We start from the raw sequence: 26,615 nt of genomic DNA on the forward strand, positions 1-26,615 counted from the left end.
TTTTCCCTTATTTAAATACTGCTCTTCTCTTCACATCTAATTCAAGTCCACCTATTTCTTAACTGATAACTAGGTTTTTAGCACTGTTGTTGCAACATATTGGAGTATTGAGATCAACTAGAATTGTGCTACAAGTGATTGGTTATTGATCATCTTTTTCATGAATGCATTTTCTAACGGAAGAAAGGGGTGTGGTTATAGAAAGTGTGTTTGGAATTGTGAATAAATCAGTTACAGACCCTGAAATGTGTTGTCCATGGGATACCATGTCCTGTTTATCCAATCAGGAAAAATTGTTGAGAACTTCCTGTACTGCCCCTCCCTCAGCAAATAACGTTGTTATTTCTCCCCAATTAGACCGGAAGCTCCTATAGGGCAGAAGTTCTTAAACTTGAGATGAAGAATCACGTGGAAGACAAGCTAAAAAACACTGATGGGGCCTCCTCCAGTTTCTGACTTAGCAGATCTGGAGTGTTGTTTTGTTGCTGACCCTTTGTAACCACATGGACTGTGGCCCACCAGCATCCTCTGTCCATGGGATTTCCCAGGCAAGAATACAGAGGTGGGTTGCCATCTCCTTCTCCAGGGGGTCTTCCCTGATCAAACCTGTGCATCCTCCATTAGCAGGTGGATTCCTTACCATCTGAGCCATCAGGGAAGCAGATCTGGAGTGGTGCCCTAACAAGTTCCCAGATGATGCTGAACACTCCCGATTCAGGGACTGCATTTGCACGACTGCTCTAGAGAAAGGGCTGTGTCTTTGCTGTTTGAGTTGCCATGTATATAATTGGTATTCAATAAGTGCTTGTTAATGATGTTGATAAGAAATACAAAGTCCTTCCCATTTCATAGGAAGCTCACGGACTGTTATCCAAAAATGCAGTGTTAATAGCAACCGCAGTAATTACAACCACCATTTCTTCTACATCTCTGATTGTCACAACTCTGAGTGCTGGGTATCATTATCTTCATTATCTTTCTTCAACTGAACACTTCGGAGCTGAGAAACTTGAGTGTTTTGCTGAAGATTTTGTCTTGTAAATGGCAGAGCCAGGTTTCAGCCAGGTCTATCTGATAACAAAGCCCCAGGAGACAAAAAGCAAACTCTCTGAGATCTACCCAGACAGAGCGCCAAGCATATAAACAACAATTAGAAATGCGCTGCATATCCTTTCAACACCATGGCAACAAGAGTTAAGGAAACTCACTGTGTTTTAAGAAAGTAAACAGCTAAAATCGTTAGTCACACTTTTTATAACCACACCCCTTACTTTGAATGGAAAGCTATAGTATTTTTTAAAGGTTTTCACATTATAGACATTTAGAGAAGTGGAAATTTTCTGGAAATGGTAGTTTTAGAGCTAATGAAAGACACTAATGTATCAATAAACTGTCACATGAATGAAAGAGATTTTAAAAATTTAAAGGAAAATTTTAAACTGTTCATATCTTCCATGTCATATTCTGTGATTATTAAAAACAATATATTTTCCTGAAGACAGTAAAGACTTCTCTATCCTAACTCCCTAATAGTTCCTGGTTTATACAATATGTTCAATAAATATGTGCTGAATAAATGAGTGAATAAACAAATGAAATATGTTGTTGGAAAATAACAGGGATTTTCCTTAATAATTTATAAGTTGCCTTAGCAGCCATCCTGACCTCTCTTCTTATATTTTGAAAGATAGACTCAAATAGATAAATCAGAGCTTTGGAAAGGAAGTAATTGTTCTAAAATGAGGGAAGGGAAAAGATGTCACTGTTAAGTTCAAAGAGGAAACTAGAAAAGATAGGGAAATATTGGACTTAATGAAACAAGAGGGCAGGTAGAAACAAACCGAATCTTACCAGCCCTGATCTTAAGAGATGCCGCCTTATCCTTGTATTGTTAAAATATCCAGCCAGGTGTTTATCTGTGAGACTATTATATGCAGCAAGTAATCTGGAACAGAAAAATGAAACCATTAAGGTTTTATGAAGTGTTACTTGATAACCAAGGAATTCTTGACTCTCGTCCCCAAAGTGTGTATTATCTTTCACTCATCCAGCCAACCAGTCATTCGTGTATGTGTTTAATAAGCAGGTATTAAGCACCTATTGGGGCTTCCCTGGTGGCTCAGATGGTAAAGAATCAGCCAGCAATTTGGAAGACCTGGGTTCAGTTCTTGGGTTGGGAAGATCCCCTGGAGGAGGACATGGCAACCCACTCCAGTTGGAGAAGACTCTTGAGAGTCCCTAGGATAGCAAGGAGATCAAACCAGTCCATCCTAAAGGAAATCAGTCCTGAACATTCATTGGAAGGACTGATACTGAAACAGAACCTCCAATACTTTGGCCACCAGATACAAAGAGCCAACTCATTAGAGAAGACCCTGATGCTGGGAAAGATTGAAGGCAGGAGGAGAAGAGGATGACAGAGGATGAGATGATTGAATGGCATCACCGACTCAGTGGACATGAGTTTGAGCAAGCTCTGGGAGATGGTGATGCACAGGGAAACCTAGTGTGCTGTAGTCCATGGGCTCGCAAAAAGTCGGACACGACTGAGTGACTGAACAACAACAAGCACTTATTGTTTTCTAGGTTTGATGATAAGAACTGGGAGACAGTTTAATGCCATTTTATCTCATGGACAAGTATGGAAATCAGATGTGAACTATTAAATTGGTTGTGAAAAATCCAATAACAGAAAAAAAAAAAAAAAAAACCATGGGGACACAGAGAAGAAGATCAGCAACTCCTCTTGTCAAGAAAGTCTTCTTAGAACTTCCACAGTGGTCCGGTGGTGGGGAGTCCGCCTGCCAGTGGGCCTGATCCCTGGTCCACATGGATCCACACGCCACCAGGCAACTAAGACCTTCCTTAAGAGACTTGTCTTGGGCGGTTGCAAGATGAGTATCTCTCCACACCTGCCCACCAGAATCTTAAAAGCTTATATAGAGGCCTTAACTGGGTTCAGTCATGTACAGGGTCCCAGTGGTCTCAACAACACATTGCTCTCTCAAGTCTGGGGTGTACATTCCATGGACAGGGAGTGGGGGATGAGGAGCCTCTGATTACCCAGGTCCAGCTTGAGGTGGTCATATGCTTCCAATAACCTCATTAAATACCTCTGCTAGATGTGAAGACCAGGGTGGCATGTTATTTTCGGTATCCTTACTGATGCTATTTATTACGTTGAACACATCTAAATAATGATGCGTTCAACACATGAAGGTACAATTTTGTTTGTGACACATTCTTATTGGTATAAGTTTCTGACTAGCTCAAGCTCAGCAATTTAGAAGTGTTAACTTCCACATATATAGCTCGACAATTTCATTAATTCCACATCCAGAACCAAAAAAAGAGAAATTCATAGAATTACAGTTGATTTTTAGGATTTTTCACTTGAGAGAGAACAAATTGGTTCCCTGGTCATGTGCTACACCTTGGTAGATAGTCAAAATAAGGGTATTAATCAAAGTTTGAAACTATGTTTTCTAAGTTTTAACCTATCCTTCCTTAACTGTTATCTTACAAAAGCAGATACACTATACATGTACATATATGCACGAATGTGCACACAAATATATATACATACACATAAATATGACTGTGTGTATAGACATAGAGAGACATAGGGAGTGAAGGAAAACACATAAGTCTAAACACAGCCCTAACATAAAGCTGTCCTAAAAAATGCATGCCCTATTACCTGCCATAAAGATTAATAATCTATATGTTTAATGAACAGCTGATCCTTAACTTAAACTTATTCTGAGACCAGAGCAGGGACACATATCATAGAATGAAGTAAATGTCATGAGCAACAATTTTATTTAGCTATTTGCACTGCCTTCATTACATGGAGATGGTATTGGTGACCTTTTCCTGTCTCTTCTCCTTAATGCCCACCTCAGGAAAGTTCCATGCTGTTGAATAGTATGGAAAGTTTGATTTCGTCCACAAAAGAGAGTGAAAAGCATTTACAAAGCTCAGAAGCCAAGGTGCCACATGAGAGTTGCAGATGTATGAACAACTGCGGAAACCATTATTTCACTGGGTTTACGTGAAAAGACAACCTGAGGGCTTCGGTAATGCACACACAAGACCAGCCCTGGGTAATGCTTTGAAACCATCTTTTAAATGAACTGTCTTGGTGTCCTATAGTTCATCAAAGGTTTCCTGTCTCCAAAAGGTCAACGTTGTATCCCTTACCCTTTCTGAATCTCAGAATACCTTTTCAGCAACTCATTTCAGAAAGGTGAGCAGGTGTCTCTCAGTCCTAACAATCATGATTCCACAGTTCACAGATTCTTAAGATAAATCATTAGACTGATATCATATATAGTCTTTTGTCTGTTTTTCAGGCTCACATTTTTTTTTCAGGCTCACATTTTTAAAAATCAATAGTCTTGGAATAACTATGAGTGCTAAAACCCTGATTAAATGTAGCAGGATCAAAATGTTAAGATAATGTGAACCTCAACTTCCCTATTGACAGTAAAATATCCCATTCTTTTCATTTAGACTTTGAAACGTTTTTAATATTTAGGTCTTAATAAGAAAGCTTAGCCAGCTTTGGCACCATCTCATTCTGATTCTGCTCTCTCAGGCTCCTATTGAATGAGTATGTGTCTGTGAGGCCCCTCCAATCTTACTGAGAAGTGCAATAGATCTAGGCAAGTTGAAATCTTTGTACACATCAGTTTTCCCACCTTCTACTGTTTAGGAAAGATTGAGGGCCCCTGGTAGGGATGCCATGTGTAAAGCATCTCTTTCCGTGACTATGAATAATAACCAGCTGGGTCCCCCCAGGCTCAGTCATTTCTTTTTCAGACAATGCCTAAATTTTTTTTAACTGAAATTTTAGATAAATGAATTGTTTGCTAACAAGAAACTATACTAGATTATATACAGATTTAGAAAAATGAAAATTCATAGGTTGAACTCCCTAGCAGTCCAGTGGTTAGGACTCTGAGATTCCACTTGCAGGGAGCATTGGTCAGGGATCTGGGATCCCACAGGCCCAGTGGTGCTGCCGAAAAAAAAAAAAGAAAAAAAATCACAGGTTGAAATCCTATTCCCCCACATGATGGTATTAGGAGGGGGGCCCTTTGGGAGGCGGCTAGGTCATGAGGGTGAGTTCTTATGAATGAGATTAATACTGTATAAAAGAGGCCCCAGAGAGCTCCCGTGTCCCTTCCACCACGTGAGGACACAGCAAAATGGCCATCCACGAACCAGGAAGTGAATTTTCACCAGACACTAAATCAGCTAGTGCCTTGATCTTGAATTTACCAACCTCCAGAATTGTGAGAAACAAATTTCTGTGGTTTATGCTGTCATAATACCAGTTTATGGTATTCTGTACAACAGACTGAACAGAGACAGCAAATAATGCAAACATTTCCACAGTCAACATATAAACGTCACCCTCATTGTGACCACCAAGCCCCCTTCACAGGGAGAGGGTAGCAATCCCATGGCTCAGTCACAGCCATGATCTGTCTCATCGTTTCCACTGTTTCTCTTCACAGGTCTTGGTATGATTTGCAGCTTCCTTTTGCATGTATTCAATTACAAGATTTACAATTACAGCCACACTTAGATTTAGCAGAGCTCTTCCGATCTTTCTGCCTCTGTTCTCTCCACTCACTGCCACTGTTCCTCCTCCCCAACACACACACACATTGCTTCCTTGCACCCAGCACAACCCTGGACCAGATGAGGTCACCTCGCCTGGGCTGGGATTGCGCTGCATCTTGAATATTCCATTCTCTTGTAAGTTACTGTCGGCATCCATCAGAGCTGGACTTCCTGGTCACCCACATCAGCCCTGTGATCCTCTCCTGCTCCTATCCGTAAGATCAACAGCTGTGTTGGTCACAGTGACCACCTGGCTACTGTGACCACATCACTCACACGCCATGCTGTTTACACAGAGGCCCATAACTAACTGGCCAAACCAACCTGTTGGCTTCCTTACATGATGGACAAGACTCTGTACACAACCCCAGTACACTGGATGGGGAACAACCCACTTTCTGGCTCAATGTACTGGGAAAACTGTTCCCCAGGAAACAAAGCAACTCTATGATGGTTCCTGTTTCCCCTCCTTCAGTCTGCACCTCCCCATTCCTGTGATGCCTGAGTATTAAGGAGCAGCTGCTGAGTCACAGAGAGAGCGGCCTTCCCAGCTGCAGCCTTTCAACATTTGACCCTTCAACGCTTGACTCCTGCCTCCCACCATGTAGATGATATAATAAGGGCTCTGAACTAAAAAGGTCAGTTCTTATCAATCCCTCCATCTGCCCCTTAGAGAGTCTATCCCATAGAAACCCAGACTAAAAGGAAAGACACGATAATATGCATCACAGACCATTTACTGAGCATTGACTATTTTCAGGGCATTCTGTACAGCCCCAGGGACCCAGAGATGGCACAGACATTGTACTCATGGAGCTCCAATGGGGGGCTATGCATGTACATAGGTGTGTGTGTTTGTCTGTGTGTGTGTGTGTGTGTGTGCACACGCTTGATTTCTTCCCATGTCATAGGCTAATTCTTTCACAAATAGTTACTGAGTGTCCCCATGTCAGACACCATGCCCTCAGCTGGGGAAGGAGCGTGGAATCTCTGTCCCATTCTGCAGATTACACTTTCACATACATAGGCCCACTTGTCTGCTTCCAGGCCTCTGGAATGTGAGCAGTTTCTGTTACAGCTCTTCCATCTTCCTAAAATGGAAAAGCTCCAAAACAGGATTATTGCTTAAGGTGAGTTAGTCCAAAGAAAACATAACGAGAGTAAGGTATCCTGGGACCACACTGATAGAGGGATCTCTGGAACTCCAACACCTACTCCCAGCATGCCAGTCCCCACAATATCTACTTCTGCAGAGGGAGGGATGTAGGGAGGGAGAGGGATATAGTGGTGAAGACTGCAGCTTCAGTCCAATCTGGTTTTACCATTCCTGGCTCCACAGCTGGGAGCACATGACTCAACCTCCCCATGCCTTGATGATTCTGCCTTGCACAAAACACTCGAACAGTCACACAATTCAGTCAAGTTCTTTGCTACTTTACAACAAGGATCACCTTTCCTTCAGTTTCCAATGACATATTCCTCATTTCCGTCTGAGACTCCATCAGAATGGCCATTACCATCTGTATTTCTACCAGTATTCTCTACTGTGATGTGTTGTGTAGGAAGACGGATGCTTCCTCTCCTGCTCCCTTTTCTTTGAGTCCTCATGAGAATCACCTTTAAAAGCCCCTTCAGGAGAAAATATTTTCACACCATATGTATCTGATAAGGGGTTACTATCAAAATTATATAAAGAATTCATACAACTCAATAGCAAAAGCAAAAAAAATAGAAAACACAAAACACAGATTAGAAAATGGGAAAAACACCTGAATAGATATTTTTCCAAAGATTTATAAATGGTCAACAGGAACATGAAGAGGTGCTCAGCATCATTAGCCACCAGGGAAATGCAAATCAAAAACACACTGAAATATTATCTCACACCTGTTAAAATGATTATTATCAAAAAGACAAGAGATAACATGTTTTGCCAAGGATGTGGAGCAAAGGAAATCTGTGTGCACTGTTGGTGGGAATTTAAATTAGTGCGGCCACTGTGGAAAACAGTATGGAGGTTTCTCATAAAATTAAAAAATAGAACTCCCATATGATCCAGCATCCCACACTTGGGTGCATATATAGAGAAAATAAAAATCATTATCTCAAAAAGGTATCTGTACGTCCGTGTTCACTTGGAGCATTATTCATAATAATCAAGACATGGAAACAAGTATCCATCAATAGAAAAATGGATAAAGAAAATGTAATACATGCACACACACTTGAATATTTTCAACCATAAAAAAATGAGAAAATCCTGTCATTTATGACACAAATGGACCTTGAAGATAGTCAAATGAAATAAGCCAGAATGTGAAAAAGAAACACTGCATGATCTCACCTACATATGGAATCTAAAAAACCAAACATAGAAACACAACAGAAGGGTGACTGCCAGGGACTCAGGGGTGGGAGAAATGGAAGAGATTGATTAAAGGTACAAACTTCTGATTATAAGGTAAGTAAGTTCTGGGAATCTAACACACAGCATGGTGACCTAGCATGGTTATGCACAAAATCCTTCAAGCTAGGGTTCAGCAGTATATTAACCAAGAAATTCCAGATGTACAAGCTGGGTTTCAAAGAGGCAGAGAAACCAGAGATCAAATTGCCAACATTTGTTGGATCATGGAAAAAGCAAGGGAGTTCCAGAAAAACATCTGCTTCATTGACTATGCTAAAGCCTCTGACTGTGTGGATCACAATAAACTATGGAAAATTCTTAAAGAGATGGCAATATCAGATCATCTTACCTTTCTTCTGAGAAACCTGTATGTGTGCCAAGAAGAAACAGTTAGAACTGGACATGAAACAACTGGTTCCAAATTGGGAAAAGAGTCTAACAGTATTGTATATTGTCACACTGCTTATTTAATTTATATGCAGAGTACATCATGCAAAATACTGGGCTGGATGATGCACAAGCTGGAATCAAGATTGCCAGGAGTATTTACAGCACAGAAATTGGCAAACAGTGCAAGTCAAGTCTCTTTTTTTCTTTCTGAAAAGCCAGTTTATCAGCACACCACTGACTAAATTTAAAAATAAGTAGCAAGATATATAACATGGGATAAATAAAATGATTAATTATATGAGCAAAATATAGAAATATGTTTCATATACTTTTAATCCAGATATTGAAATATGTTTCATATACTTTTAATCCAGATATTGATCTTTTGTATTTACTATTTGACCAAGTGGCCTCATATTCCTATTCAACTTTCTCCTACCCCTAACAACAATAACAAAAAAACATAAGGACTCCAACAAATACTCCAACAAATACATTTTTCAGCAGCATTTCAATCAGGAAATTTTATGCAAGATGTCTCTTTACATTGCTGCAAATGGAAAGATTCAACTCATCTACCAGTCTGGAAAAACTGATTACATCATTGTACGCTCAACAGAATCAAGTAAGACTTAGGTAAATGAGCGCAGTTTTATTATTAAGGATGAGAAGCCTAATCAAGAAGTGCTTTGCATTTCAGAGGTCACTAAATCTGCAATTTGTAGAGTTTGATGGTGTCCAAGGGGGGCCTATATCAAATCTCCACTACCAAAGCAGGCTTTCAGCCAGATAAAATGTTTCCTCAACTCACATACCAAGCGCTTATACTGGAAAAGCAAGTTAAACAAACCACAGGATATTATGGCTTGATTGCCTTCATGTTACAGTTCATGAAGAATGGAGCACAGTGCACCAATCTAAATGTCTCTCTTCTGTCCATCAGAAAAAAATTTGCAAGAATCCACTGAACTCCCACTGCATGAAGAAACTCATCACACTCAAGCCAGCCAACCAAATCAAAGATTTTGAATCACAGTAAGAGTCTTATCCAAGAAAGTTAATAATATCTAGATGGAAACAACTCCCCCAAATAAAATATTTGAAGGCAGCACTAATAACTAGAAAGAGCTTTCTATCATTAAAAATTGCAAGTTTGTTATTTAAGAGTAGGAAATTCAAGAAATATGTGACCTGACCCCTTAACTCCTAAGAGGTGCAATGATTTTCCTGCAATTACTTAAGGCAAATGCATTTATAACACTTCCTACCCAAAGTAAATTTAATGAGATTTAAAAAAAAGGAAGAGATTGGGAGCCAGAAGGCTTGAGGTCAAGTAATAACTCTACCCCTTAAAAGATGTCTGGCCCTGGAGAATTCAATCTTCTTCCCTTTACAATTATTGTCACCATGAAGTAAAATGCTGTGACTGCTTCCTGAAGGAGATGATCTATGCTTATGGGTCTGGAAGCAGACTTACCCGGAGCCCTTCCCAGGTGGTGCTAGTGGTAAAGAACCCACCTGCCAATGCAGAAGACATAAGAGACACGGGCTTGAACCCTGGGTCAGGAAGACCCTCTGGAGGAGGGCATGGCATCCCACTCCAGCATTTCTTGCCTGGAAAATCCCATGGACAGAGGAGCCTGACAGGTGATAGTCCATAGGGTTGCAAAGAGTCAGACATGACTGAAGTGACTTAGTACAGCATATTACATCACTGGATTACAGAAATTCATATGTGAAAAGGTCTGGTCAACTCCCTCATTTTATAGTTAGGAAACTGAGGTTCCAAAAGTGGGCGTGATTCATTAGTACACTCAGATCCATGTCCTCACAAAGAAAATGCAGAATGTCTCAGGAGTTCCCACAAAATTGTTCCTATCCCTTTCCTATGGTCTTTGTCTTGCCTTCCACCAGAATTTCTTTCATCCATGTTTAATCACTCCATTTAGATTCTTACAAGATTCTTCCCTGTACACTTCTCATCTGTTGTAGTATAGAGCCAGGTCCACTGTAAATACCTATCCAAAACTGGCTGAATGAACGGTCAATCAGTTAATAGAAGTCAAATATATTAGTCCAATTCATCAATGTATAACCTTTAAAAAAATCATGTGGAAGAATCATAACATTTCTTCTGCTTCAGGGTAAGAATGGAAAACAATCTACAACAAAAGAGATTGAAGAGCATGTTTTACATGCTCTTTTTTAATGCAGGATGCTCAGTGTGGATGAGCACACATCCCTGACAGTGTTAGTGTTGTTGTTTTGGTTTTGTCAAATAAGTGCCTTTGTGGTGTGCTTCAAAGTTACATTAGAAAAGTTCCCAGGGAGGCAAGGAAAAAAAAAACCTTTTGAGGAAACTTGAAGAAAGACCAGGGCAGAAGAGCAATTGACATAGGGTCAATTGTTTTCCAACCCTTTATAAGAAAACTCTGCCAACTAAAATTAAACCATGACTTTCTGCTGCCTGCCCCTTTATAGAGGGTGATTGGACTAATATCATATAAATGATTTTGTATTACATTCTTCACTTTTTATTTGCATCCAAATCTGCCATACTTCAGCAATTATGCTAAATATTGATTTACAATTTCTCTCAGTTTATTCTAATTAGGCATCCAGATGTGATCCATCTAGTTATTTTATTTATGGTCTTAATATTAATAGTGTGGCGTGACTAGTTAAAACAAAGCTAGTTTCCAAACTATGCTGACTGCTGGCAAGATAGTTTTTGCAGTGTTCACAGATGAGGCAAGAGAAAAACAGGTCATGGGGAGTCAGCAGGGCTGAGACACACTAAGGTTGCTAATTGTCTATAAGAACTGACTTGAGCCACCAAGCTCTTCTCTGGAGACTTAAGAATTTTTTATCTTTTAATAACAAAACAATTGTGGTCACTTCAAAAATATTCATTAATAGAAGAATAATATCCAAACTAAGGGAGAGGACTAGGCTGTTTGGAGGAAAGGTGACCAACAGGAAAGTTCTAGAAACCAATAATTTTTATCACTAGCATTTATTAATCATTTCCTTTTTTGTAGTACGCAGTAAATTCTCTATATTAGTTGTTGTTGCTTAGTCACTCTTTGTGACCCTATGGACTGTACCCTCCAGGTTCCTCTGTCCATGGGATGATCCAGGCAAGAATCCTGGAGTAAGTTGCCATATCTTCCTCCAGGGGATCTTCCAGACCCAGGGATCTAACCCACATCTCCTGTGTCTCCGGTATTGGCAGGTAAATTCTTTACCACCGAACCATCTGGGAAGCCCAAACTCTCTATATAACACACACTGTATATTTTAACTCTCAAAATAATCCTGCAAAGTACTATTATCCTCCCTCTTCATAGATGAATAAACTGAGATGTAGAGTAGTTATTATAGACAATTAGCTCACAACTGGAGAAGGCAATGGCAACGCACTCCAGTGCTCTTGCCTGGAAAATCCCATGGACGGAGGAGCCTGGTAGGCTGCAGTCCATGGGGTCGCTAGGAGTCGGGCATGACTGAGCGACTTCCCTTTCACTTTTCACTTTCTTGCATTGGAGAAGGAAATGGCAACCCACTCCAGTGTTCTTGCCTGGAGAATCCCAGGGCTGGGGGAGCCTGGTGGGCTGCTGTCTATGGGGTCGCACAGAGTCAGACACGACTGAAGCGACTTGGCAGCAGTAGCAGCAGCAGCTCACAACTAGTTAAAAGGCATACTCTGAAATCAAACAAGGGGCTGTTGTGCTTTAATCACTAAACTGAACTGTGCTCTATGAGGCACAACTGCCCCACGGAGCTCAGCCTGGAGAAGGAAAGGCATGTAGGGTGTCAGTAAGTGAACTCAGTCGGCCTGTAAAAGGTGCTAAGAAGGCAGGACTGTGACAGGTGATGAGTGAAAGTTCAGGGAGGATATGTTAGCTCAGTGAAAAGAAAATTGTTTGAAAATCAAAGGAAGGGCCTGTAAGATGGTGTGCCCCACACTCCCTGGACTGGATGGTTTTGTGATGGCAGTGAAGAGTTTTAACAGGGAAACGGTACGACCAGATTACCCTAACCCTCCTTTTAACACCAAATTCTTCCTGTTGTATCTTAAGGAGCAGAGTACAGTAGGTAGTTGAGAGTCTGACCTCTCTAGTCTGGTTTCCTGAGTTTGAACCTTACTAGACTAGCATTCAGAGGCAAGGGTTACAGTACAGTTCAGTTCAGTCCCTCAGTCGTGTCTGACTCTCTGCAACCCCATGGACTGCAGCACACCAAGCTTCCCTGTCCATCACCCACTCCCAGAGCTTGCTCAAACTCATGTCCGTCAAGTGGCGATGCCATCCAACCATCTCATCCTCTGCCATCCCCTTCTCCTGCCTTCAATCTTTCCCAGACCAGGGTCTTTTCCAATGAGTCAATTCTTCACATGAGGTAGCCAAAGTATTGGAGCTTCAGCTTCAGCATCAGTCCTTCCAATGAATATTCAGGACCGATTTCCTTTAGGATTGACTGGTTGGATCTCCTTGCAGTCCAAAGGACTCTCAAGAGTCTTTTCCAACACCACAGGCAATGGTTAAATAATGGAAATAGTAATAATATTATTTCAGAAACTCAGAGCATCAGATCGTTCAATTCTTTACATAGCATTTACCCAGTACATAGAAAATGCTCAATGAATGTTAGAAGTTACCAATGGTTATACTTATCCCCTCTCATCATCACTTTAAACCCAAACTGAAATAATACTACATGGGTTAAATCTAATTACTCCTTAAAAACTTCCAATATGAGTACTTTGTTCCCATATGTAACTTTCCCCATTGGCAGGAACAGCTTCCTTGGTGGCTCAGATGATAAAGAATCTGCCTGCAATGCAGGAGACCTGGGTTCAATCCCTGGGTCAGAAAGATCCCCTGGAGAAGGGAATGGGTACTAGCCACTCCAGTATTCTTTCCTGGAGAATCCCATGGACAGAGGAGCCTGGCAGGCTACAGATCATGGGGTTGCAAAGAGTCAGACACGATTGAGTGACTAAGTACACATGTACATCGGCAGGAAAATCCTTAAGGAGGCTATGCTCAAAATCTACTTATCCCTATTTGTTCCTCAAAAAGTGGCTAATCGCTATCCTCTCAGGAATGGGTTCCATAAATCTAAACAGTATTTTTTTGAAGTGAGAAAGCCAGAGTCCTTAATTGTCCTTTTTCTGTATTAAAACTCCATGATAGCATTAACTTTGTCCTGCTCACTAGGACCTAGTGCTCTGGTTACATGGTACAATGGAAACTACTTTTTGAATACACAAATATTTTTGCTTTTTGTACCTCTTCAAATTCTTTCTAGTTGTAAATACCCATTTTGAGTTAAGAAGTCATAGAACTAGTATTTTAGAGAGGAAGAATCTGAAAACCCTTCATGTTATTCCATTTGTATAGAAACCAGAAACCCAAGTCAAAGAGGTAACTTTCAAGAGTGGGGAATATTTTCTAAAATCCAGTATGGAGGTAATTGTCTCCTCTATTTCATTAATATCCTATTTGCTTTAATCCACTGATCCAAGTTAGGATACAAAGTATTGCAAGTAGTATATTGCCACTCCTTGATGTCATAAATGATTATATTTGGGAAGCCTCCTTTTTCCCTTAATCTGAAATTGTCTATGTAACTCTCGTTCAAATTACCTATTCAAATTCACAAAAGAATATTGAACTTTGATTCTATTGGCTTCTGGATGTCCATATTTTCCAAAGCTAGTTGTATGTTTGCACTTAATATTCAGCCCCTCTGCTAGGTCAGTGATAATCACGGTAGACAGCTCTAGGCATGGGACCAACCAATCAGTGAGCAGTCAACCGACATCTGTGGGTATGTCCCACCCACAAGCCATGTGCACTTGGCCAAAAAAAAAAGAAAACAATGCTATGTTCTCTAATGTACTTTTAAGAATATCACATGAGGGAAAAAACGAAAACTGTACTAAAGAATTTCTGTAAAACTTCTGTTGTTTAAGTCAGTTTCACAAGGGCTGGTTTTCTTTTTAAAGTGTCATGCTATTTCTAATCATTTTCAAGACCATGTCACCAGTGGGGTGTCCACTCACCTCCACCATCTAGAATCAGAAATATCCAGTTTAAGTCTTATATTGCTACTTTTGCTTTCTGAGTTTTGACAAGTTGTTTAATCACAATTATCCTCAGTTTCCTCATCTGTAAAAGGGGGGAAATAATAGTGCCTCATCCACAGAACTTAAAGATTAAACTTTGAAAGGTCACAAGGTTAAAGATTAAATAAGATCGTGCCAATAAAGCCCTTAGTACGGGGCATGGCATCATTTGCTGCTGTAGTGTTTAGCAATGTTTTATTCTGGAAGGAACCACATATACACCTCTGCTCAGGTAGGGGTAAACACTCCATGCTTTGTGATCACAGAGGAGGCACATCAAGAGTTGAGAGTAGAGGGACAATTCAAAAACACAAGAATAAAATGAAGTCTGAGCCAGTAGAAGAAAGTCTAATAAAGGCCAGGCTATGTGAAGAGAGGGTGAAGGAATTCACATCAAGACTGTTATAGGAAGAGGGAATCTATGCAAAAGCTCAGGGATGAGAGAGCACCCTGTTCCCAGACTTTACCCTGTAGTCCTGCCAGGTTCTCCTGCCCCAGATGGAGCTTCCATTTCCACATCCATTGCATACACACACACACACACACACACACACACACACACACACAAACACACACACACTCTTCCAGAGCCTCCATGGGAAGCATGGAGGATTTCACTATTTCAAAGGCCAGAGGATAAAACTGAGTGGAGGCTGGTTAGTACACCTCTGAGGTTCATAGAGTTTTATGCAACAGGGTGCTTATTAGGTAATAGGCCGGGGCTGTTGAAAGGTTACAAGGGATCTTTGAGGTCTTTGCCCTCAAATTACTTAAAATCCAACTGAGGAAATACAAGCATACCTCAGAAATATTGCAGGTTTGGTTTCAAATCACTGCAATAAGGTGACTATTACAATAAAGGAAGTATTATAATAAAGTGAGCTACATGATTTTTTTCCTTTCCTGGTGCATAAAGAAGTTATGTTTATAACCTGTATTCTATTAAGTATGCAACAGCATTATATTAAAAACACCTTTATTAAAAATATTTTATTGCTAAAATATGCTAACCATAGTCTGAGTCTTCAGAGAGTAATCTTTTTGCTATTCAAGGGTCTTGCCTTGATCTTGATGTTGACTGCAAGGTGGTGGTTGTGGCAATGTCTTAAAATAAGACAACAATGAAGTTTGCTGGATCAATTGACTTTTTGATGAAAAATTTCTCTGTAGCATGTAATGCTGTTTGACAGTATTCTTTGCTCATCCATAAGATACAACTCCTCAGCCATCAACATTTTACCATAAGATTTCAGCAATTCAGTCGCCTCTTCAGGCCACACTTCTAATCCCAGTTCTCTTGCTATTTTCACATCTGCAGTGACTTTCTTAAGAAGTCTCGAACACTTCAAAGTCATCTACAAGGGTTGGAATCAACTTCTTTCAAGCTTCTGTAAATGTTGGTATTTTGACTCTTCCCATGAATCACAAATATTTGTAATGACATCTAGAGTAGTGAATACTTTCCAGAAGGTTTTCAATTTATTTTGCCCAGACCCATCAGAAGAATCATTATCTATGGCAGTTATAGCCTTGCAAAATATGTTTCTTAAATAATATGACAAAACTGAAATTACTATTTGGTCCATGGGCTGCAGAAAGTATGTTATATTAGCAGGCATAACAGCATTAATCTTATACATCTCTATTAGAGCTCTTGGGTGACCAGGTACATTGACAATGAGCAGTCATATTTTGAAAGGAATCTTTTTTTTCTAAGTAGTAGATATCAACAGTGAGCTTAAAATATTGAGTAAAACATGTTGTCAAAGATGTGCTGTCATCCAGGCTTTGATGTCCCATTAATAGAGCAGACATAAAGTAGATTTCACATAATTCTTAAGGACTTACAGTTCAGTTCAGTCGCTCAGTCGTGTCTGACTCTTTGCGACCCCATGAATCGCAGCACACCAGGCCTCCCTGTCCATCACCAACTCCCGGAGTTCACTCAGACTCACATCCATCGAGTCAGTGATGCCATCCAGCCATCTCATCCTCTGTCGTCCCCTTCTCCTCCTGCTCCCAATCCCTCCCAGCATCAGGGTCTTTTCCAAAGAGTCAACTCTTCGCATGAGGTGGCCAAAGTACTGGAGTTTCAGCTTTAGCATCATTCCTTCCAAAGAAATCCCAGGGCTGATGTCCTTCAGAATGGACTGGTTGGATCTCCTTGCAGTCCAAGGGACTCTCAAGAGTCTTCTCCAACACCACAGTTCAAAAGCATCAATTCTTCGGTGCTCAGCCTTCTTCACAGTCCAACTCTCACATCCGTACATGACCAGTGGAAAAACCATAGACTTGACTAGACGGACCTTAGTCGGCAAAGTAATGTCTCTGCTTTTGAATATGCTGTCTAGGTTGGTCATAACTTTTCTTCCAAGGAGTAAGTGTCTTTTAATTTCATGGCTTTAGGATTCTCTGAATGGTAAATAAGCATTAACTTCAGCTTAGAAAGTCACCAGTTGCATTAGCCACTAACAAGAGAATCAGCCTGTCCTTTAAAATCAAGCATAGACTTCTTCTCTCTACCTATGAAAGCTCTAGATGGCATTTTCTCCCCATATAAGCCTGTTTTTATCTACACTGAAAATCTGTCATTTGATGTAGCCACCTTTATTAGTTATCTTTGCTGGATTTTCTTGATAACTTATTGCAGTTTCTACAATAGCACTTACCGCTTCACTGTGCACCTTTATGTTACAAAGATGGCTTCTTAAAGCTCATGAACCAATTTCTGCTGTAATAGCTTCAAACTTTTCAACAGCTTCCTCACCTCTACCAGCCTTCATAAAAGTGAAGAAAGTTAGGGCCTTGCTCTGGGTTAGGCTTTGGTTTAGGGAAATATAGCTGGCTTGATCTTCTATCCAGATCTCTATACAGCAGTAACACTGTTTTATTTTCTTATCATTCATGTGTTCACTGGAGTTGCACTTTTCATTTCCTTTGAGAACTTGTCCTTTGCATTCACAACTTAACTAACTGTTCGGTGTAAGAGGTCTAGCTCTTAGCCCATCTTGGCTTTTGACTTGCCTTTTTCACTAAGCTTAATAATTTCTAGCTTTTGAGAGATATATGACTCTTCCTTTCACTAGACCACTTAGAGGCTATTGTAAGGTTATTAATTGGCCTAATTTCAATATTGTTGTATCTCAGGGAATAAGGAGGCACAAGGAGAGGGAGAGAGATGAGCGACCTTCTGGTTGCCAGAACAGTCAGAACACACACAACAGTCATCAATTAGGTTTGCCGTCTTAATATGGGCCAGTTCATGGAGCCCCAAAACAAGTACAGTAGTAATAGAAAAGATCACAGACCATAGTAACAAATTTAAGAATGAAAAATTTGAGACATTGCAAGAATTACCAAAATGTGACGCAGAGACATGTAGTAAGCAAATGCTTTGGGGGGCGGGGGGCGGGAAACGGTGCCAATATACTGTTCCATGAAGGGTTGCCACAAACCTTCGATTTGTAAAAAAAGCAATAAGAGTAGATAATGTGCCAACCAGAAGCACAAGAGTTCCTACAAAAAACTCTGTATGTCATTAGAGCTTTTGTATAGTAAGAGTGGTTTATAGTCTTGGGGTTATAGAATACCAAACTGAAATCTTTGCTCAGTCTGCCATAGACTTAAGCTTTTTCATTTGTTAGTAGTACCCATGACATTCAGTGGCCTTGTGCAAATATGGTATGTTGCTTAGGCATATCTTTTGTCCTATGCAGAACGTTTCATTTTGACTTTTATGAAAATTACTATTCATATAATTTATATAAACTTTTTTAATGTAGAAACTTTTTACTTCCACAGTCAATTTAGGGGACACTAGAATAAAATACTTTGCCTCTTGTGGCCCCTCCCTTCTTTTTTTTTGCTTCTTTGACTCACATTGTGTTGGGCTGTGCGATTCAGCCTTTTCAGAAACATAAGTGTCTGTATGTTCACTCTTGAAATTTGCTCTGCTGAATGCTGTATTTTCTAACCCAATAATTACATTTTCCTTATAATTTCTCAGTTGTTAACCACTCTTAATCCTGTATTATTACTAACTGACAGTTGTTTAAATAAAAGGAAATTTATAATAAAACAAGTATTTGAGAAGATTGGCCCAAGAATCTAGTCAGGATGAGCTGAATTTTAAGTAGTAATAATAAGCTAAGACTTGTGACAGTTAGAGCAATTTACATGATAGGTGGAACAGATAATATGTATTTAGATATTTTGCTTCTATAGATGTCATTTTAATAAAATGTAAATTAAAAAAAAAAAAAGCAATATCCTTGAAATGTGATAAAGTGAAACACAATAAAATGAGATATGCCTGCAATGGAAGGACAGTCTGGTGTGCTATAATCATAATAGCTTATTGTATTTGGCCTATATGATCTCATTTAATCTTCAAAACACCCTATGCTCCAGATTTTTAACCCCATTTCACAAATAAGTGAACTATGCCCACATAGGATGAGTATCCCAGGAGAACTGAAATCAAAACTGGGTCTTGAATGACAAGTCAATTGTTGAGGGAGAAAATAAATGTAAATGGGTGATGACAAGGGCAGAAATGCTGTCCAGACTCATCCAAGAAAGGAAAACATTATATGCAAAATGTCCCAAAGAGATAGGACACAAATCCCCAGTACTCAGGTTGAAACTTGCTACATATTTACCATAGAATTAATGCAATCAAAGAGAGTTGAATTCTACAGTTTTAGTAAATCATCAGCTAAGTCAGTTACATATTATATGTCAAATAGGCTTCAGTGGGTTGTCTTGGCTTAGAAGTCCGGTCATTGTTTATATTTGACCTTGGAATATAACCTCTTATAGATGCAAAGAGCTCCTTAAAAAAAAAGGAAAAAGAAAACAAAAAAACAGCCACTAATGAGGGCAAAAACAATAAAGTTACCAAGCATGTTGGGTGGGAAAGGCTAATATAATCAACCTCTTTAAAGATTGTCTCATTCCTCTAAAATGTAATTCTTATGTGCAGTAGTGAGGTTTAAAATAGTAAGGACATCCGGTCAAAGGTTAAAGAGGTTGACTAAGTCTTAAATGATCAATCATTTTTTAAAAAGTACTTATAAAATTCACCAGTCCTTCTAGCATTTGTCAATGTCAATGTAATGATGCAGGTTTCTGAGTTTGTCCTTAGTTCTTGAATTAGATAAGAAAACTAAGCATTCTGGAGAAGTAAAAATGCTCTGGGTCAGAGTTTCCATTTTATTAAAATTCTCAGTTGTTCAGATCATGGTTTCTTTAAAAGGGCAGTTTCATTTTCAAGGTTATGAATAGGTGGATCAGTGCTAATTTTCATTGTAAAGATCCATGAATTTAAAAACAGGTTACCATTTAAAATAAATTAGTTTAACTGAACAAGAAAGTGATTTATGGACTAGAAGTACATTCATCTTCCCTCTCAGTTAGTTTAGTCTATTTCTACTTATTTTGAGCTGTATATTTACGTATTTTTGGTTGATGGACTTCAAGAATGAAATTTTAAGGATTTGATAATTAATCTTATAACAATCATTTCATAATATATACATATATAAAATCATCATCATTGTTCACCTTAAACTTATACAGCTTTATTTGTCAGTTATATCTCAACAGAGCTTGAAAAATAAAACCAGAGGAAAAAACAAACAGAGAAAAATACATATGCAGCATATGCTTTGCACAAAGATCAAAGTAAATACACAACAGCTGCCATTCATTGAGTCTGTAACATGTGCCAACATTCCTGCAAGGGAGGTATTTATATTTACCCCATTTTTTGAAAGAGGAAAGTGAGACACAAAGGAAATTGACTTTCTTGAGTTCACATAAGGCACAACTGAGATTCAAACCTCTATCTTCCTGACTCCAAACATGCTCCTCTTTCTACTGTGGCATGCTTATTTCCGATTTTTTTAAATGAAACATTGAGTTTCCTCTTGGAATATAATTTCTTTTCATTTAGAGAAATACAAAAAAAATAAGGACAGTTTTCACACACTTCTAATCCTGCAGATACTTCAAACCTTTGCTTGTTTTCCCTTTTAAGTGTTCCAGCCTTCTGCCCACACTCCCCGGAACAATTTCTTAATGTTCTTCAGTCCCACACCCCAGGTTCCTTCTTGAGCTGCCCTGCTCCCTGTCACTTGGGATCCCTGGGACTTTGGGATCAGTTCTTCCTCCTTGCTCTTGTATTTGGCCCTGAAACAGGACTTCTTCCCTTCTGAGTCAATATCCTCACTAAGAACTGGAACCTCAAACCCCTCTCTACAGACTGTAGCCTGAGATTAGCCTTGCCCACTCCTTAAACCTACTTCCAATTCTGGAAGATACCAGCCAGGGTCAAAGCTCTCAGTCTGAAGTCTGATTGAGGGGGAAGGAGAGTTTTTATAAGAAAGAATTTAACAGTGATAACCTTATGTAAATCCCTATAAATTGTGGTGAAAAAGTCATTTGCTGGCATTTAGAGACAGAGAGCCTAATTTCAAGGAGAAAAAGCACTCAAACTCACTTTTAAAAAGATTTTGGAGATGAACAGAGATAAATCAGAAATTAATTCCTTACTTAGAATTGAAGGCAAAGATCTTTCAGTTAAGAAAGGAAATCCTAGTGCACACACTTGGTATCATATCCAAGGTTCTAAAACCTGAGCAAAAGAGAGTCTTGAAAGAGACAAAAACAAATTTGAAGTATCAACTTCTCAGGTAAGCCAGATTTTGCTTGGTTTTACAGCACCTTTGCCGGCTCCTAAGAGTTTGTGTACTAAATAAACAAACAATGTTGTCTTCTTTCACTTATTCAAAGTCACAACTGGCTACTCTTACCCTGGCAATGATGATTGTACTTATAATACTGATTCTAGAGAATACTTTTTACTTTTTAAAAATATGTCCAGGTATCTTTTCTCCCCTCTTTCAAAACTCTTCCCCCAAATTTAATCTCTCTAGCATACCTTGTCCAATTAATCCAACTCTACATCTGGCTCAGGACTTGGGTATGGTAGTTCTCCTACAGAAAGCTGGGCTTACTCACATATGTTGCATCTAAGCTCTAAGGCACTCAGTTGGCACATTAACACTTTCTATGTGCTAGGCGCTGTGCTAAATGCTTTAAAGTATTTCATTCAATCCTCACAAAACCTACAAAGCAGACATATGTTCCACAAGGATGAAAAAAAAAAAAAAACATGTTAGAGACACGATAGAGAATTTACGTAGGGTCACACAGCAGCTATGCAGCAAATTTCAACTCAGACTACCCATATCCTGAGCCAGACAGCTCGTTACTGAGGCTCTGCACTGGACACTGTTGACTGGCTCCCAGAAACCTTTCCCAAACCATTCTCTCTTACCTGTTGCCCACAGATGTTAGGAAAGCCAAACCTATTCTTTCCCACTCTGGTAAGTAGGCATGTTCATTGATGCAGTTCTTGGGCAACAAGATATAAAGGAAAGTCTAACGAAAACTTCTAGAAATGTTTTCCTCCCAGATTAAAAGAAAGCCATCTTTTTTTTTTTACTTTCCTTTGTAGTTTTAAAAATTTATTTATTTCTAATTGGAGGATAATTACAATATTATCCTTTATTATATCGTGCGGTTTCCACCACACATCAACATGAATCAGCCACAGATATACAAACGTCCCCTCCGTCTTGAAACTCCATCCCACCTCCTACCCCAATCCACTCCTCTAGGTTATCACAGAGCACCAGTTTGAGCTCCTTGCATCATACAGCAAATTCCCACTGGCTATCTATTTTACATATGGTAATACATATGTTTCCATACTACTCTCTCAATTCATCCCACCCTTTCCTTCCCCTACTGTGTCCATAAGTCTGTTCTCTATGTCTGTATCTCCACTGCTGCCCTGCAAATAGATTCATTAGTATCATCTTTCTAGATTTCATATATATGCATTAATATATGATATTTGTTTTCTCTTTCTGACTTACTTCAATCTGAATAATAGGCTTTAGGTTCATCCACCTCATTAGAACTGAAAAAGTCATTTTTTTCATCCATGTTTTTCCTTTCAGTTTGGGATGGTTTTATAAAGTTATCATGCATGGATCTAGGATGGTCATAAAAAATTTAAAATAAGCACCTTGATATCATAAAATAGAATCACCGCCCCCCCAACTACTTGTGAAATAAACAGTAAGTGTTGTTATTATTTTAAGTGAAAGTGTTAGTTGCTCAGTTGTATCCAACTCTTGGTGACCCGTGGACTGTAGCCCTCCAGGCTCCTCTGTCCATGGAATTCTCCAGGCAAGAATACTGGAGTGGGTAGCCATTCCCTTCTCCAGGGTATCTTCCTGACCCAGGGATCCAACCCGGGTCTCCTGTTTTGCAGGCAGATTCTTTACCTTCTGAGCCACCAGGGAAGCCCATTTGGCTTTCTGTTACTTGCCAATGAAAATATTCCTGTCTGATACCTACTAATCACCCTACTGCCCAAGGATGGCAAAATTTAAGGAAGGTCAGTGACTTTTAAATATTTTTTAAAAATAAAATGTACTATTCTGGTCTTTTCTAGAACTCAAATGACTTTCTGGAAATAAATATATGCTGAATATGATAATATTGTAAGCACTCAGCAAATATTAATTGAATTGATGAGCTAATATACTCTTGGAACTTACCATAAATGGTCACTAAAACAGGTGACATATGTCAGCAATTCCTGAACTAAATCCTAGGGATATTGGACAAACATGAGATATAGAGAGGTGTGGTTTATACCCTCAAAGAGTTTTCAGTTTAGTTAGAAGTAGGAAGACAACTGGAACATTATGAGGGCAGTGCCCATATCGTACTTTAAAACAGTAGAGTCTTTATCATAAATGGATGTTGAGAGAAAGGCCTTCTCTGCATCTATTGAGATAATCATATGGCTTTTATTTTTTAATTTGTTAATGTGGTGAATTACATTGATTGATTTGCGGATATTGAAGAATCCTTGCATCCCTGGGATAAAGCCCACTTGGTCATGATGTATGATCTTTTTAATGTGTTGTTGGATTCTGATTGCTAGAATTTTGTTAAGGATTTTTGCATCTATGTTCATCAGTGATATTGGCCTGTAGCTTTCCTTTTTTGTGGCATTTTTGTCAGGTTTTGGTATTAGGGTGACGGTGGCCTCATAGAATGAGTTTGGAAGTTTACCTTCCTCTGAATTTTCTGGAAGAGTTTGAGCAGGATAGGTGTTAGCTCTTCTCTAAATTTTTGGTTGAATTCAGCTGTGAAGCCATCTGGACCTGGGCTTTTGTTTGCTGGAAGATTTCTGATTACAGTTTCAATTTCTGTGCTTGTGATGGGTCGGTTAAGATTTTCTATTTCTTCCTGGTTCAGTTTTGGAAAGTTGTACTTTTCTAAGAATTTGTCCATTTCTTCCATGTTGTCCACCAGAACTGAAAGAGACACGTGTACTCCAATGTTCATCACAGCACTGTTTATAATAGGCAGGACATGGATACAACCTAGATGTCCATCAGCAGATGAATGGATAAGAAAGCTGTGGTACGTATACACAATGGAGTATTACTCAGCCATTAAAACGAATACATTTGAATCAGTTCTAATGAGGTGGATGAAACTGGAGCCTATCATACACAGTGAAGTAAGCCAGAAAGATAAACACCAATACAGTATATACTAACACATATATATGGAATTTAGAAATGATGGTAATGATGACCCTGTATGTGAGACAGCAAAAGAGACACAGATCTGTAGAATGGACTTTTGGACTCTGTGGGAGAGGGAGAGGGTGGGATGATTTGGGAGAATGGTGTTGAAATATGTATCCTATCATGAAAGAAACGAATGGCCAGTCTATGTTCGATACAGGATACAGGATGCTTGGGGCTGGTGCACGGGGATGATCCAGAGAGACGGAGGGGGAGAGGGGTTCAGGGTTGGGAACTCATGTACACCCATGGCTGATTCATGTCAATGTATGGCAAAACCAATACAGTATTGTAAAGCAAAATAAAGTAAAAATAAAAATTAAAAAAAAATAAAACAGTAGAGTCTTAGAAACATCTTTTTTAAAAAGAGAGCTTTGATAGTATTGCTTAAAAATAGGAATATTCCACAGAAAAATGAAGAAGAAAGAAAATGAACAAAATGATTATTTATGGATAGGAGGATTTCAAGCAATTTTCACTTCCCTCTTTGAATTTTTCCACATAGAAAAACTTCAAAATATAGATAAGTATAAGAGGGAAAATAAAAAATCTATTGTGTCACTAGTACCAAGAGATTTGAGATCCTTTCTAAGTCTATTATTCTAATTTACAGCAGATTAGTTTTATTTGAACCTAAGCAACAGAAACAATATTATTGTAAATATCTTAGCGCAAGCTATGAAGAGAGACAACTTCTTAAAATGAGAGCCACATAATATTCACAAATATGAAATATTATCATCCATGGTATATAGAGAATGCCAAATTAACTGCTACTATAAAACATTATGATTCAATTCAATCTAAAATCCTTAGCTTTTAATGCTGTTTCATAACTACTATGTGCAATTTATATTGTCTGTTTAGTTCCCTGCTGTGTCTTCTCTTGTTTCAATATTTTGCCCTAAGAATTTTCATTAATTTATAAATATTTATTACTATTATAAGAAAATAATAACCTTCATAGAGAAATGGATCACCAGCTTCAAATGTTCAATTTTCTATCCCAAGTAGTGTCAGACACTGAGAGGTGGGGAGTAATTTGATTACTAATCAGACTTAACAAAAGAAAAGCTCAACACTTACTAGTATAGATCATTGACTTATTGCCTTAATTATTTCTCTTCACTTAGTCCTTTAATCATATTTTCTGTTTGCTTTCATTTTTATCTCCCTTTTTGAATTTCTGGCTTGCAATCTCCACTCCCTATGATCCTCATATTGTTAAATCACTTATTTTCAGTGATCCTACACGTGTCAAAGAAACCGTCTTCAGCTTTAGAAGGACCAAGTTGGAAAAAAAAATAGTTGCAAACAAGTAGTATCATTGCACTGCTGCTGCTGCTGCTGCTGGTGCTGCTAAGTCGCTTCAGTCGTATCCGACTCTGTGCGACTCCATAGTTGGCAGCTCATGAGGCTCCCCCGTCCCTGGGATTCTCCAGGCAAGAACACTGGAGTGGGCTGCCATTTCCTTCTCCAATGCATGAAAGTGAAAAGTGAAAGTGAAGTTGCTCAGTCATGTCCGACTCTTAGCGACCCCATGGACTGCAGCCCACCAGGCTCCTCCATCCATGGGATTTTCCAGGCAAGAGTACTAGGGATTCCATAACAAAGTACTGCAGACTGCATTGTTTAAACAGAAATGTACTGTCTCATAGTTCTAGAGGCTGGAAGTCCAACATCAAGTTGTCAACAGGGTTGATTTCTTCTGTGGGCCATGAGGGAAGGATAAGCCCCAGCCTTTCTCTTGGGCCTACAGATGGCCATCTTCTCCCAATACCTTCTCATGGTCTTCTCTCTGTATGTACGTGTCTGTGTTCTAATCTCCTCTTCTTATAGGGACAACAGTCATACTCAATTGAGGCCCACACCATTGGCCTCATTTCAGCTTAATTAACTCTTTAAAGACTTCCCTGATGGCTCAGATGGTAAAGCATCTGTGTACAATGCAGGAGACCTGCGTTCGATCCCTGGGTCAGGAAGATTCCCTGGAGAAGGAAATGGCAACCCACTCCAGTACTTTTGCCTGAAAAATCCCATGGATGGAGGAGCTTGGTGCAGGCTACTGTCCATGGGGTCGCAAAGAGTAGGGCACGACTGAGCGACTTCACTTTCACTTACAAATATAGTTATAGCTGAAGTATTGGGTGTTAGGCTTCAACATAAAAAGTTGTGGGGAGGAGAGAGACAAAATTTAGCCCCAAACACAGCTATAACCAGAAAGGTGATCGATTTAAGTAGGTAACATGGACTTAGACAAAGGTACCAAAGAACATGCTTCCTGGGTTCAAAGAAATGCAAGCTACTGCACTTTGACTCTGAATTATCTGTGCTGACAAACGGAAAAGGTCATTGATGATCCATCAAA

The 26,615-nt window shown here is 39.3% G+C and overlaps 1 protein-coding gene across 2 annotated transcripts in view; it reads right to left on the minus strand.

Annotated features, from left to right (window-relative positions):
- Positions 1-26,615, minus strand: part of ERICH3 (glutamate rich 3) — a 126,837-nt gene that overhangs the window by 91,208 nt on the left and 9,014 nt on the right. For both annotated transcript variants that reach the window (XM_069594765.1, XM_069594755.1), the window contains exon 2: positions 1,852-1,945. In XM_069594765.1, the coding sequence (XP_069450866.1) occupies positions 1,852-1,945 (94 nt within the window). The remainder of the gene's footprint in view (positions 1-1,851; positions 1,946-26,615) is intronic.

Source organism: Ovis canadensis, chromosome 1, assembly GCF_042477335.2.
Source record: "Ovis canadensis isolate MfBH-ARS-UI-01 breed Bighorn chromosome 1, ARS-UI_OviCan_v2, whole genome shotgun sequence".
Lineage (NCBI taxonomy): Eukaryota > Metazoa > Chordata > Mammalia > Artiodactyla > Bovidae > Ovis > Ovis canadensis.